Raw genomic sequence first — 13217 nt, forward strand, 5'->3', positions numbered from 1 at the left:
CTCTGTTTTCATGATCCAAACGCTGGCAGTAAGTGCAGTGTTTATCAAGCTTCTCATACACAAGTGAAGCAGTAATGTCTTCCCCGTTTGACAGCTCGAGAACCGAACTCTTGATCAATGGTAGGCGGCCGTTGATATGGACTCTCATGCGTACCACTAAGGTGGTTATTTCAGCTTTTTCATATACTCCGATGTCTTGACCGATAAGTCGAATAATGTCTTCCGTCCATAAATGAAGGGGGATACCCTGAACCATTATCCAAAACGGATTAGATTTGGGAAGTTTGGAGCTATAGACGGTTCCCAACGCTGCACGATAAGCATCCATTTAGCGTAGAGGTAAGGTCTTTTGTCGAGGACCTCAAGCAGATCTGCTTCACAGCTGAACTGAAATTGGAACATTCCTTGCCCAAGGTCAGAGCCGATAGGTCGTGTTCCAACACTCCATCATTCTGTGAGAACTGGTAGTAAAGCCCACACCTTTTGGGCAGATGGATTGGTGACTCTTCCAATCAAGGTGAGGGAATGCTTTTGGATGAAATAGGAAGAATCTGGGACTTGAACTTGAACTCTCGCCTTCCTTGGAGCCTGATACAGTTCGGTGGCGATTCCTTTGCCTTTCTCCACCGCAGAAAGTCTTCTGGTGGACATATTGGTAATCACCAGTACAAGATTTGGAGCTTGTTGGGGAAGATGGCTAAAGATACCAGCTTAAGCCCTTGAAAGTATCCAAACTACGGTTTAGCAGTCGCTAGTATCGTCGATGAAGATGAGCAGGTTGTCAGACGCCATCACCGGAGGTAGGCAAGCAGCGGCGGTCCTCCCGACCTGGGTCGGGGGAAGTGCCCGGTGGGTTTTTGCTCAGACCTTGCTAGTTACCAAAAGATAATTCCCGAAAAGGGAGACAATTTGAAAAATCCCGGAAAGGTGCGTTAACTTTTTCCCCAAGAAGGTGAAAGTCTGCTGGGTAAAAGGAGGTGACGGGGTTAGGCAGAATGTTGAAAGCTTTTCTCGATTTCCGTGCCTGGGTGAGCCCCGTTTTGAGGTTTCTATTTTGATAGTCTTAAACACATAAGGTTATAATTAACAAATATTTAACTTTTAAATTTAGTTTTAAAAGGAAACAAATCCCGCACTTTTAAAGTGCGGATCAAAATCTAGTAGTAGATTTAAATAGGATCCTAAATTAATAGATTAGATTCCTAATTAATTTGTAGAAGATTTGAGCAATCTACTTCTATAAATTCCAATTGTAGTTCACAGAAATTTTCAAAAATACTAAAGAGTACAGGTTCTAAATATTATAATTAACCATAATAAATGGGAATGGCCGGTTTCACGATAGCACTAATGATGATAGGGGTGATATAATCTCTCCTTGTGTATATGGAAAAGAGTTCTCCGATCACCAAGAAATCGAAGTAGAAAAACTTTTGAAGCTGCTCAACAAGCCTGCTCGTAAATCCATTAAGGTACAAATTCCACATTCATAAACTCATTGCTTTGATTATTCGCGGAAAACTGTACTGTGGTTGAATGTTTCACTTTATTCTTTGTTACAGAGTGAAGATGGAGATATAATAGATTGTGTCCCCATACATAGTCAACCAGCTTTTGATCATCCTCTACTTAAAAACCACACCATCCAGGTTTGACTTCATTTACGATCTATCTTTTGTTTATATATACATGCATGGTGATGTTGAAACATCATGTTTTCGCATGTAGATGAGACCGAGCTTTATACCAGAAAGTACGTCTATGTACACCAAGACAAATCCTACTCAGGTGTGGCACAAGAATGGAAGATGCCCAGAAAATACAGTTCCGATAAGAAGAACCAAGAAAGAAGATATCTTACGCTCAAAGATAATTCGGCGTGTTTTCTTGTAGTAAGCGTCCCCGAAGATAATCTAAGTAACAACCACGAGGTACACCTTTCATCAGAGACGTTCAGACATAACCAAAGTGAAATCTCAAGAAAAAAAATTTTGAGTTAATATACTTGGATATAAATTCTAACTTATTATTTTCTTAGAACACAAATTGCCAAATTGTTTTTAAAAAAAATTTGTACTATTTTTTTTTTACTAAAATATTTATAAGACTCTAAAATCTAGAGGCCGCCGGTCTGCCTTTTGTCCTTATGTCAATTACTCGGCTTCTCTTGTTTCTTAATTAACACTTCTCCCCTTTTTTTTGGAGCTGTTTTAGTACGCGATTATGAACTCCAGGCGAGGAAAGTATTTCGGGACAAAATTTCTAGTGAATGTCTGGAAGCCAGAAGAAGTTCGCAGCAACGAGTTCAGCTTGGCTCAGACTTGGCTCGCGTCTGGACATGGCGCTAATATTAACACAATTGAAGCTGGTTTGCAGGTCTTGTCTTCTTTAGTCCTCCATCCTAATTACTTAAATCTTGTTAATATCTATTCTGTTAAAACAGCAGTGATCCATTGATAAAAGTAGAGTCCAACAATTATTTCAACAATACATATTTTTTCATATGATAACTGAAATGCCCTTTTAATTTTCGAAAATAACCACCACATGATCTTTTTTTTCGAAAGTAACCACCACTCCTTAATAGTTTGACCGGTTTACATAAATATTTTGTAACCTCCGTTATGATCCCAAAGTTCTCGGATAGTCAACGGTACATAATGTCTGTGTGTAGAAGAAATAAATGCCTAATATTTGGTTGACTAATATATACTTAATAATTAATGCTAAGTAATCTTATTCTTCACTCACCAACGGAACAATATGATTGACAACAGGTTTCTTATCATCTAATATTTTTTTTACCCATGTAAAAAAATAAGAATAGATTAAAACACAAGAAAAATACAAAATTATAAATTATATCAAATAAATTTGAATTGTTTCTATTGAAAAATATTGGTTTATTCCGAAAATAAAAATATTAAAACTGCTTCTTACTTTTTGGCAGTTTTACACAAGCCTAATAATAATGGTATATATAATTTATATAGTTGACAAAAAATATAATTTATATTAAAAAATTTGAAGCGAATTTTTATATATTACTCTATTCAGTTCCATCCATGTATGATTCAAATCTGTTTACATCGATATAAAACATTTAATAAAAATATTTTATAAAAAAAATATAAAAGCGTTTCAACTTAAGGTCTGTAATCATATTTAACATATATTTATAGCAACAATACAACTGAACACCCATTTTTCCAAAAATAATTATCACTGTACAAACAACATAACTTACATCTCAGCCTAAAAAATTATGATTTATTAAACAAGACATTAATTTATTTAAATTTTAAATATTATACAAATACATTAAGTTTATCAATTGACAAAGTACATGATATTAAAATAGGTTTTAACGGGGTTTAATTAAGTGGACTTTTATTAGAAATAAATATTCATATAAACTCATTTAGTTTAACGGGTTTTAAATAGGCTATTCTATTAGAAGGTATTTATTAAATGTGATTTTACTTAAATTTAGTTAAGACCATATTGACACATTTACATATATCTGTATATATTTAATAGAATATATTAAAAAAAATATTTACACATTTTTTCAAAAAAATTGTTCGGTCTTCGGTGCAGGTTGGATTTGATATTGGTTTTCAGACATAACACTTTAAGAATCGGTCGAGTATATATATGTTTAATAGAATATAATACTTTGATTTCCGAGTCGATTCTGAGTCAAATTTTTTGGATACGAATATTCTTGACTAATTATGTTAGGTAACTAATAAGAAAATATAATATGTTGCAATTTTTAAGAATAAATTTTAAAAATAATTTATGAAATGTATATGGCACGAGTGTATAGTTATGCAACTTAACATATTTAATATAAAAATATATTACACAAAATATATTACACAAAATATATTAAATTAAATTAATATTACACAAACATAATTAAAACACAAATATAAAAATTAAATTTCTCAAAAAAAAAACAAAAAATATACCCGCCCTTTGAAGGGCGGGTCAGAATCTAGTCTATACTATTAAAATAGAAATCATGACTTCTTTTATGTGTGATATTTTAAATGGACCATCCCTAAAAAGTTGCTTACAGTATTGTTTTTGAATTTTCATAACAGTAACAAGATATTTAATTATCTTTTTATTCCATCAAAATATTATTAATAATGGATAATTTTGAAAATATATTTATTCCATCAATATATAATTATAGTTGCATATAACCATTTATAATCTACTTAATAATAATAACATTTAATTATTCTAGAGTTAATACCTGCATATGATCTAATTAACAATAATAACAATTAACATTTATTATGCAAATAAAATAATGTTAGAATTTCACCATGCAAACAATAAAATCAAATCAAATATTAAAATCCTAACACTATTGTATTTTCATAATAAATGTTATTATTATTAATTATGTTATACATTATACATGTATCAATATTTATATAGATGTTGTGTTAACAAACATGTATTGATAAATATATAATATTTTTCATATATATATATATATATATATATATATATATATATATATACTGTACTGATGAATTTTTCATGCGTGATTTTTCATTTGGACCAGTCTTTAAAATTTTATCAAATTTTACTTGAATTAATTATAATATTTATGTTTTTAATTGAATAACAATAAATATTTTTAAGAAAGTTCTAAAAAATCTTTTTAAAATATTTTCGGAATCAAATTAAATTTTGATATCCAAAAGTAATTAATTTTAATTTTAGTTATCATAAACTATAATTAGAAATTAAAATATATTTTAGTTTTGATTTATATATGAATATGTAAAATTATATAAATTATTATAATTATATATTCAATTATAATAACGATCTAAACTGATTAATTTTCACAAATAAAATGTACAAATATTTTTTTAGAAATATTCATTTCTATTTCAAATTAAAAGAAGATATTTTATCCAACTTAATGTATTTCTCAAAAATAATATTTACTACAAACATATTTTGAAATACAATGTATTATAGTTTTTCTTTAAAATAAATTTTTTACAGTATCTCAAAAAATATATTTTCTACTATATAGATCCAATTTAATTTGCTTTCAAAAAAATTTAAAATAAAAAAATATGTAAAGTAATATTGTTACATAATAAAGTTTCCAAAATAATATTTGTTAAAAAAATACAAAATTTATAGTAATAATATATAAGCAACATAAACATAGCTATTATAGAATTACATAATATATAACACTAAATTACGTTAAGTTATTGATAAATTTTGTTATATAAACTAAAATATTTTAGTATATAAATAAAAAAAAACCCGCACGGTTGTGCGGATCAAGATCTAGTTTTTAAATTACATCTTAACTAACGCTACCTTTGTTTTCCTTAATCTTAATCTATAGGTTTATCCAGACATATATGGTGATAATAATACAAGATTATTTGTTTTCTGGACGGTAAGTTCTCATTTCTATCCTTAACATATTAAAAAGCTAATCATTCAAAAGTTTAAACTTGACTGTTTTTTTTGTAGAAGTTAGGTTTAGAATCTTGTGATTAATATTTAGATTTAGATTGTTTATTACATTTTAAATAGAGACAATTATTAAAGCCAATAAGTTACAGACGATAATAGAATTTTTTATTTTTCAGAAAATAAGCCGATGCCTATAAAAATGGGTGCTACAACACCAAATGCCCAGGTTTCGTTCAAACGAGCAGTCTTATCACTGTAGGTGGAGCATACAATACCGTCTCACAATACGACGGAGTTCAATACGAGCTCTCTGTACTTATATGGAAGGTACTAAATATACGAACATAGATAATTTCATTATTAATATGGGATATAACTGACTTGTCTGTCCCCTATGTTAATTATATCGATCGGCATCTCAACCCCGAAATGGACTGTCCATTATATCTAGAGCGGCGAAAACTGGTGGCTAAGGGTTGGTGAAGAGCTTGTCGGCTACTGGCCTGGCGCGTTGTTTACTTCGCTAGGAGATGGAGCTACGAGAGTTCAATGGGGAGGTGAAATCGTTAACGTGAAGACCGGTGGGAAACACACGATCACCGACATGGGAAGTGGTCATTTCGCAGATGAAGGTGTAAAGAAAGCTAGCTATTTCAGAAATATTATGACAGTTGATGGAACCAATACTCTGACAGAACCACAAGGAGTTTTCCCCAAGACTACAAATGATAACTGTTACAACATTAAGGCAGGAGATGGTGGAACTGCCTGGGGGCTTAATTTCTTCTTTGGTGGTCCTGGCCAGAACGAGAGATGCCCTTGATTTGGCTATTCTTGCTCAAAGATTTCCGAGTATTTAACATATTTGTCTGTATTTGAATATGAACGTGTGAGGGTTATAACTTTAAGAAATAAAGCCACCTCACTGCGGTTAATACTATCTGCGTCCTTGAATAATATGTGTAAAAGCTTTTCAAATTCACATGTCTGTGATTTGAATAATAATAATAATAATATGTGTGTTTGATAAAACCTTCAGTTTAAGTTAATTGCTCTTCACGAGCCAAGCTGAAGCTCAAGCTCGTCACAATCCCGTTAGGGAAAACAGGGGAACACATTGGAGATTGGGAACATTTCACTCTCCGGATAAGTAACTTCAGCGGCAAGTTACAGAGGATGTACCTATCACAACATAGCAAAGGAAGCTGGATCGACGCTCCTGAGATTGAGTTTAAAAGTGGTGGAAACATACCTGTGGCTTACGCTTCTTTGAACGGACATGCAATGTATGCTAAACCAGGACTTGTGTTGCAAGGCAGAGACTATGTAGGGATTAGGAAAGAGTGAAAAGGTGTTTGATACTGCGGTTAGGTTTAGTGTTGTTTCGGCTGAGTATATGAAAGAAGTGGAGGAGCCTGCGTGGTTGAACTATATGAGACATTGGGGACCAAAGATTGATTATGGTCGTGAAGATGAGATTAGAGGTGTGGAGAAGATTGTTGTGGGAGATAGTCTAAAGAATATGTTCAGGAGTACTATTAATGGATTGCCTAATGAGGTTTTTGGTGAGGAAGGACCTACGGAACTGGTTCGGTGATGAAGATTGAATCTCTTCTGTTGTTGTTTCTTTTTCATTTTAATGTTTGGTTATGTGAATCGATTATCATCTCTGTGTTTGTCTACTTAGTATGATCACGTTAGAGAATATTTCGTAAGAGTTGTTTAAACTCTGTGTGATGATTTCTTCTTTAAAAAAAAAGCGTTATGTGATGACTGTATGCATTAACTTGATTGTTTTAAACTTGGGCAAGTTATTATATTTTTTACAGATTATACTAAATTTCAGCTATAAAATATCTATAAATTATACAAAATAAAAACACTAGTTAAGTTTCTTAAACTAATCATAGTTTCTTAATATACATTTTCATAATATTTATATTAGAGTTTAGAATGTAGATTTTGGTTTCAGAAAGTAAAATAAGTGGTTATTTAAAAGAGTACTTGCATTTGTATAACCATTATATATATATATATATATATATATATATATATATATATATTCATATCAGAGTATTTTTTTTATAGATTATGTAATATTAAAATTCTTACCCTTAATACATCTCAACCATTAATCCATTTTCATCTTATTTTTCTTCTCCATGTTATTTTATTTGCTCTTTACTTTTTTTTAATAATATGAATATATCAAACAATTATGTGAGAAAACATACATATTTTTTACAAATGAAATATTTTATCATGATTGGTAAATCAAATAGATTTTAGAAAAACAAAAGAAAAAATATTAATCTTGAATAGCTAAGAAAGTTTTTTTTTCAAAATTTGAAACCAAAAACTATTTTAAATTCTGCAAACAATGACCACATGAACCCTTCTGTTTTTTTTTTCTTTTCTTATGATATTTGGCTTTGTGAATCTATTATTATCTCTGTCTTTGTCTATTTTGGAGTAGATATAACCAGTGCCGCCTTTGAGATAAAGATTGTAAGTCTCATGCTTTAGGCATGCAACAAGTTAACGTATAGATTTAGAGGCAACAAATTCCTAAAATTTGATTGAGATATATTGGTTGAAGCTTTAACATTAACGTCTCACATGGGAATGATTAGATTATGAAGATAAGCTCTTTAGGAAAAATAAAGTTTTATAGTTGGCTCAAAAGTTTTGGGCTTAGACCAACAGATGACAATAGATACAACCCAATATGTTCAAGGGAAATACGTTAACAAATTATATATATTATCACTGAAATAAAAATATAATGTTATTAAAATATTTTTATTTATTTTATCATACATATAAATTACAAATCTATTTAAAAAGGGAAATAAATATTAATCAGTTATTTGATTTATTTAATTTGTAAATATTTATTATGCACAAAAATCATCGAGTATATCATACTATTATTCGAGAACATGTTTAACTGAAAAAGTTATAATTTGATTGGCTCACTAATTTCCAATGGTGATCCTGCTAACTATCAATGGTGACAAGACATTAACTATTAAGTTTCTTTAAACTTGTTGACATGACTTACGCATGATTAGCTTCCCTAAACCGTTTTTAATTCTCACTTTCGATTATCTCGGTTTCTTTTAATCCATTTTCTGGTTATTCTAATCAAAACTCGATTGGTTCGTATCCTCATATCTTGGCTTGGTCTCTAACTATTGAATGGTCTCAAATCATATTCTTTTAAACCTTATTATATATACAAATGATATATGTTCTATTGTTTAAGCACAAATGATATGGTTTGTTACACAAATTTACATAATATATAATTCTATTTTCAAAATCACCTGTCCAATGATTTATGGATTATGTTTTGTGTATGTAGACGTTTAGAGTTTAAGGTTTAGGAATTCGTACTCCACATAGTTAGAGTGCAATTTTTAGGGTATATCATTTATATTTGTAGCGAAACGTATGAAACATGATATCATGTCGTTTAGATATTTAGAATATACAAAAAGGTACCAAACAAATTTATAAATTCGCCTCTGATAGCAATTTGCTTGATCAAGTTACGCGTTTCATCACAAAATATGATATGATTAACTAATTGATCAATATCTTCATTGATTTTACTTGGTAGTTTACAGGTCACATACGTTGCATACATATAAATTATTGAACAGTTTTAAATTATTAACTATATAAAATGTATACATACACATGTATATATGAATGCATTATGAGTCTATGACCATATATGCACATGGAAGTACAAATTAACAACTTTTGTATAACTAGAGAAACGTGGTTGCTTTGATGATATTTATATCATGGGGGGGTTGTGACGATGTTGAAGTCATAAGTCAACTTTCATTAGTGTTAATGTAACCACTAATTTTTTTTCTCCTAGTTTCCTAATTTATAAAATATCTGAGCAATCTAATCCTATATATTCCACTTGTAGTTGATAGGAACTCCAAAAAATTACCAAAGAGTAGTTTCTAAGGATTACAATAAACCATAATGGGAATGGCCGGTTTCACGGTAGCACTGATGATGATATGGGTAATAATATCTCCTTGTGTCAATGGAAAAGAGTTCTCCAATCACAAGGAAATCGAAGTAGAAAGACTTTTGAAGCGGCTCAACAAGCATGCTCTTATATCCATTAAGGTTATATTATACAAATTCCATTCATAAACTCAATGCTCTTATTATTCGTGGGAAAACTTTACTCATGAGGTTGAATGTTTCACTTTAAACTTTGTCACAGTGCGAAGATGGAGATATAATAGATTGTGTTCCGATACATAGTCAACTAGCTTTTGATCATCCTCTGCTTAAAAACCACAACATCAAGGTTTGACTTCATTTACGATCTATCTTATTTTTAATATATACATGCATGATGATAGATGTTGAAACGTCAAGTTTACGCACGTAGATGAGACCGAGCTTTATACCGGAAAGTACGTCTACGTACACCAAGAATGATACAAATGATACTCAGGCGTGGCACAAGAATGAAATATGCCCAGAAAATACAGTTTCGATAAGAAGAATAAAGAAAGAAGATATCTTACGGTCAGGATCCATTGAAAATTTTGGGAAAAAGATGACTCCAGGCATCCGTTTATATGGTTCAAGCAGTATTCATGAGGTACAACTTTTATATAATGTCGTTGTGTTAAACACTAGCTCTCTAGTTTCTCTCGTGGCTTAATTTACACCTTTTTCCCCATTTTTTGGAGCTGGTTTAGTACGCGATCATGAGGGCAAAGAAAGGAAAGTATTTCGGGACACAATTTGTAGTGAATATCTGGAAACCAAAAGTTCAAGAACCCAACGAGTTCAGCTTAGCTCAGACTTGGCTCTCGTCTGGAGTTGGCGCTAAGCTTAACACAATTGAAGTTGGTGTTCAGGTCTTGTACTTCTTTGTTGGTCCTCGATCCTAATTAACTATATCTTATTCATATGCAAAACATCTTAATTAGCACTACCTTTGTTTGCCTTTAATTATAGGTTTATCCAGGAATATCTGGTGATAAGAATCTAAGATTATTTGTGTTCTGGACGGTAAGTTCCCATTTTCTGCCCCGAACATGTTAGAAAGCTAATCATTTAAACGGCTCACTAGCTAGTGATATTAGTTTTTTTAACTTGACTGTTATTTTGTAAAGCTTAGAACATCTCCATTAATAAAAAGAGATGTTAGATGAAAATTTCTCAAAAATAAGAACCCACTAGAGTCGAACCCACACGTACGGTGCGGATATATATTTGTTTTAAAAAAATAATCTTTAAAGTATAAAATATTTTTATTTATGTATATAAATATTTTTTGAATTTTTTTATATATTGAAATTTATTTTTATGAAATTGTACTAATTAGATATTCACCATTTATTTTATTTATTTTTTTAAAAATGTAACATCATATTAGTAATTTACTTTTAAAAATTAATTTTATATGAATTATTACAATTTTTTATTTATTTATAAAGTTTGTATTCTTGAAATATTTTATGTGACTAAATTAAATTAGCTAATATTATATTTTAAAATATATTTTGTTTAAAGTATTATATTTTAGTTTTGTGTTTTGTTTTTACTATAAAATCTGGCTTAGATTAAATATGGTAAAAACAATAATTGCATAGTATAAACGTATTTCGATTTTATAGGAATTTTTTTGTTCAACACATGAAATCTTATTGTTTATAATTATATCATTTTCTGTTAGAAAAAATATCATATATGGATAAATTTACGATATTTTGTTAAATTTTTAGCTAGTGTTCTAACAGACTTTTTTATGGCAAATAAAAATTTAAATAATAAATTAATAGATTAGATTAGAACCTTATCATAACCCTTACCACTACTCGTCATTTAATGGATATTTTTTCTTTAAATTATAATTTATTATTGAAAAACTCAAAAAAGAACCCTATGGATAAGTCTGTTTTATTTTGTTAAAAATAAAAAATAAAAAAGATATAAAAGTGTCTTATTTTGATTCGTGCGGATTCACGAATATGTGAAATAATAATAATAATGGAATATATTTGCTTTTTAAAAATAGGCCGATGGATACGGAAAGACAGGGTGCTACAACATCGACTGCCCAGGTTTCGTTCAAACGAGCAATCGTATCACTGTAGGTAGAGCCTATAAAAGCGTCTCAAAATACGAAGGTGTTCAACACGTGCTTCCCATACTGATATGGAAGGTACTGAATACTAATATATACAATTTCTTTTTCTTATTTGGTTGACAATGTGATATAAGTGAGTTATTAAATCTGCATCTCAACCCAAAATGGATTGTCGATTATATCTAGGACGTCGATCGCTGGTGGCTACAGGTTGACAAAGAGGTTGTCGGCTACTGGCCTGATAAGATATTCAGTTCTCTAGGAAAGGGAGCTACGGACATTGACTGGGGAGGTGAAATCGTTAACGAGAAGACCGGTGGGAAACACACGAGCACGGAAATGGGAAGTGGGCATTTTGCAAAAGAAGGTTTTAAAAAGGCGAGCTATTTCAAGAATCTTATGATAGTTGATAAATCCAATACTTTGATAGAACCACAAGGACTATACTCTGATGTTACCAATGAGAACTGTTACAGCATTAAGAAAGGACGTAATGGAACTGCCTGGGGGATTAGTTTCTTCTATGGTGGTTCTGGGCGGAACGCCAAATGCCCTTGATTTGGATCTGTGTGCTCAAAACTTTGGAGTATATTTTACATAGTCTTCTGTATTTGAATATGAGTGTGCGAGTATGATACATCCATGTTGTTGAAGTTTTATATGTGTGTGAAAGCTTTTCGAAATTTCCCATTTCTGCAATTTGATAATAATGAGATGTTTGATAAAATCTTCAGTTTATAGCTAATTGCTTTTGATCTACCTAATGAGGTTTTTGGAGAGGGAGGACCTACCGGTGACGAAGATTGAAACTCCTCTGTTTTTTACTCTTTTTTTTGTTTTAATATTTGGTTTTGTTAATCTATTAATATATCTCTGTCTTTGTCTACTTGCTATGATCAGGTTAGATAATATTTCGTAGTACAGTTTTTAGAACTCTGTGTGGTGATTTCCTAAACATTTTTGTGTGATCTCTACTGGTTAGACCTATCAGTTGCTTCTGACGCAAGAAAACAAGTAAAAGCCGGAAATTTACAAAGCATGGAAGTGTATCTTGATGTTAGGAGTTTTCAAGGCTCCTAAGACAAATGTTGTAGTATAGTGATTGTCGAACCAGTTCTGAGGGATATTAAAGCACCGAGAATGCTAGTACTCACTTAATCTAAGTGCAACCAATGATTTAGATGTGTTTTCAGCTATGACTAAAACTAGAAATCAATAACAGAATGATATTTTCTTGACTAAGGGAAAAGAGAACTCATGGGCATAGGGATCAGACCTTGGGTGATCAAGTATCAAACTAAGGATGGCAAATGATCAATCAAACTATCAACCTTAAGCCTAGACACAATTCTAAGCAAGCTCTATGTCTAGATGAATGCTCATTTGCTAACATATCTCAAACATCAAATGTCTTTGGTTGAATAATATGAAAGCAATCATTACTAACAAGTCTATTAGCTATCTTAGCATCTTTAACAACAAATGTCTTTGGCAAAGTATACTAAAAGCCTAGGAGAATTGTCTCAGGCATTTCATCAAACACCTTTCGGGTGAGAAATGCCTATTGATCAACTTTTGAGTGGCCAACTCAGAAGATGCATTA

The 13217-nt window shown here is 30.9% G+C and overlaps 2 protein-coding genes across 2 annotated transcripts; both read left to right on the plus strand.

The window, feature by feature from the left end:
* Positions 1 to 763: 763 nt before the first annotated feature.
* LOC106337850 lies at positions 764 to 6295 on the plus strand. Its single transcript, XM_013776959.1, has 6 exons — positions 764 to 849; positions 1346 to 1472; positions 1563 to 1649; positions 1729 to 1788; positions 2215 to 2376; positions 5924 to 6295. Exons 1-6 carry the CDS (start codon positions 764 to 766, stop codon positions 6293 to 6295), a joined length of 894 nt encoding a protein of 297 aa, XP_013632413.1.
* Positions 6296 to 9480: 3185 nt separating this feature from the next.
* LOC106340559 lies at positions 9481 to 12172 on the plus strand. The gene is made up of 7 exons (XM_013779419.1): positions 9481 to 9630; positions 9731 to 9817; positions 9902 to 10117; positions 10218 to 10379; positions 10480 to 10533; positions 11543 to 11689; positions 11801 to 12172. The coding sequence occupies exons 1-7, from the start codon at positions 9481 to 9483 to the stop codon at positions 12170 to 12172; spliced, it is 1188 nt and encodes a 395-aa protein (XP_013634873.1).
* Positions 12173 to 13217: the final 1045 nt, after the last annotated feature.

The sequence above is a fragment of the Brassica oleracea genome, chromosome C4, assembly GCF_000695525.1.
Source record: "Brassica oleracea var. oleracea cultivar TO1000 chromosome C4, BOL, whole genome shotgun sequence".
Classification (NCBI taxonomy): Eukaryota; Viridiplantae; Streptophyta; class Magnoliopsida; order Brassicales; family Brassicaceae; genus Brassica; species Brassica oleracea.

Coding starts and splice junctions, on each gene's coding strand:
- LOC106337850 (XM_013776959.1), top strand. CDS start 764: ATGAAGATGAGCAGGTTGTCAGACGCCATCACCGGAGGTAGGCAAGCA. Junction 1,473..1,562: donor CTGCTCGTAAATCCATTAAG/GTACAAATTCCA, acceptor TCTTTGTTACAG/AGTGAAGATGGAGATATAAT. Junction 2,377..5,923: donor CAATTGAAGCTGGTTTGCAG/GTCTTGTCTTCT, acceptor CATTATATCTAG/AGCGGCGAAAACTGGTGGCT.
- LOC106340559 (XM_013779419.1), top strand. CDS start 9,481: ATGGGAATGGCCGGTTTCACGGTAGCACTGATGATGATATGGGTAATA. Junction 9,631..9,730: donor ATGCTCTTATATCCATTAAG/GTTATATTATAC, acceptor ACTTTGTCACAG/TGCGAAGATGGAGATATAAT. Junction 9,818..9,901: donor TTAAAAACCACAACATCAAG/GTTTGACTTCAT, acceptor TTACGCACGTAG/ATGAGACCGAGCTTTATACC.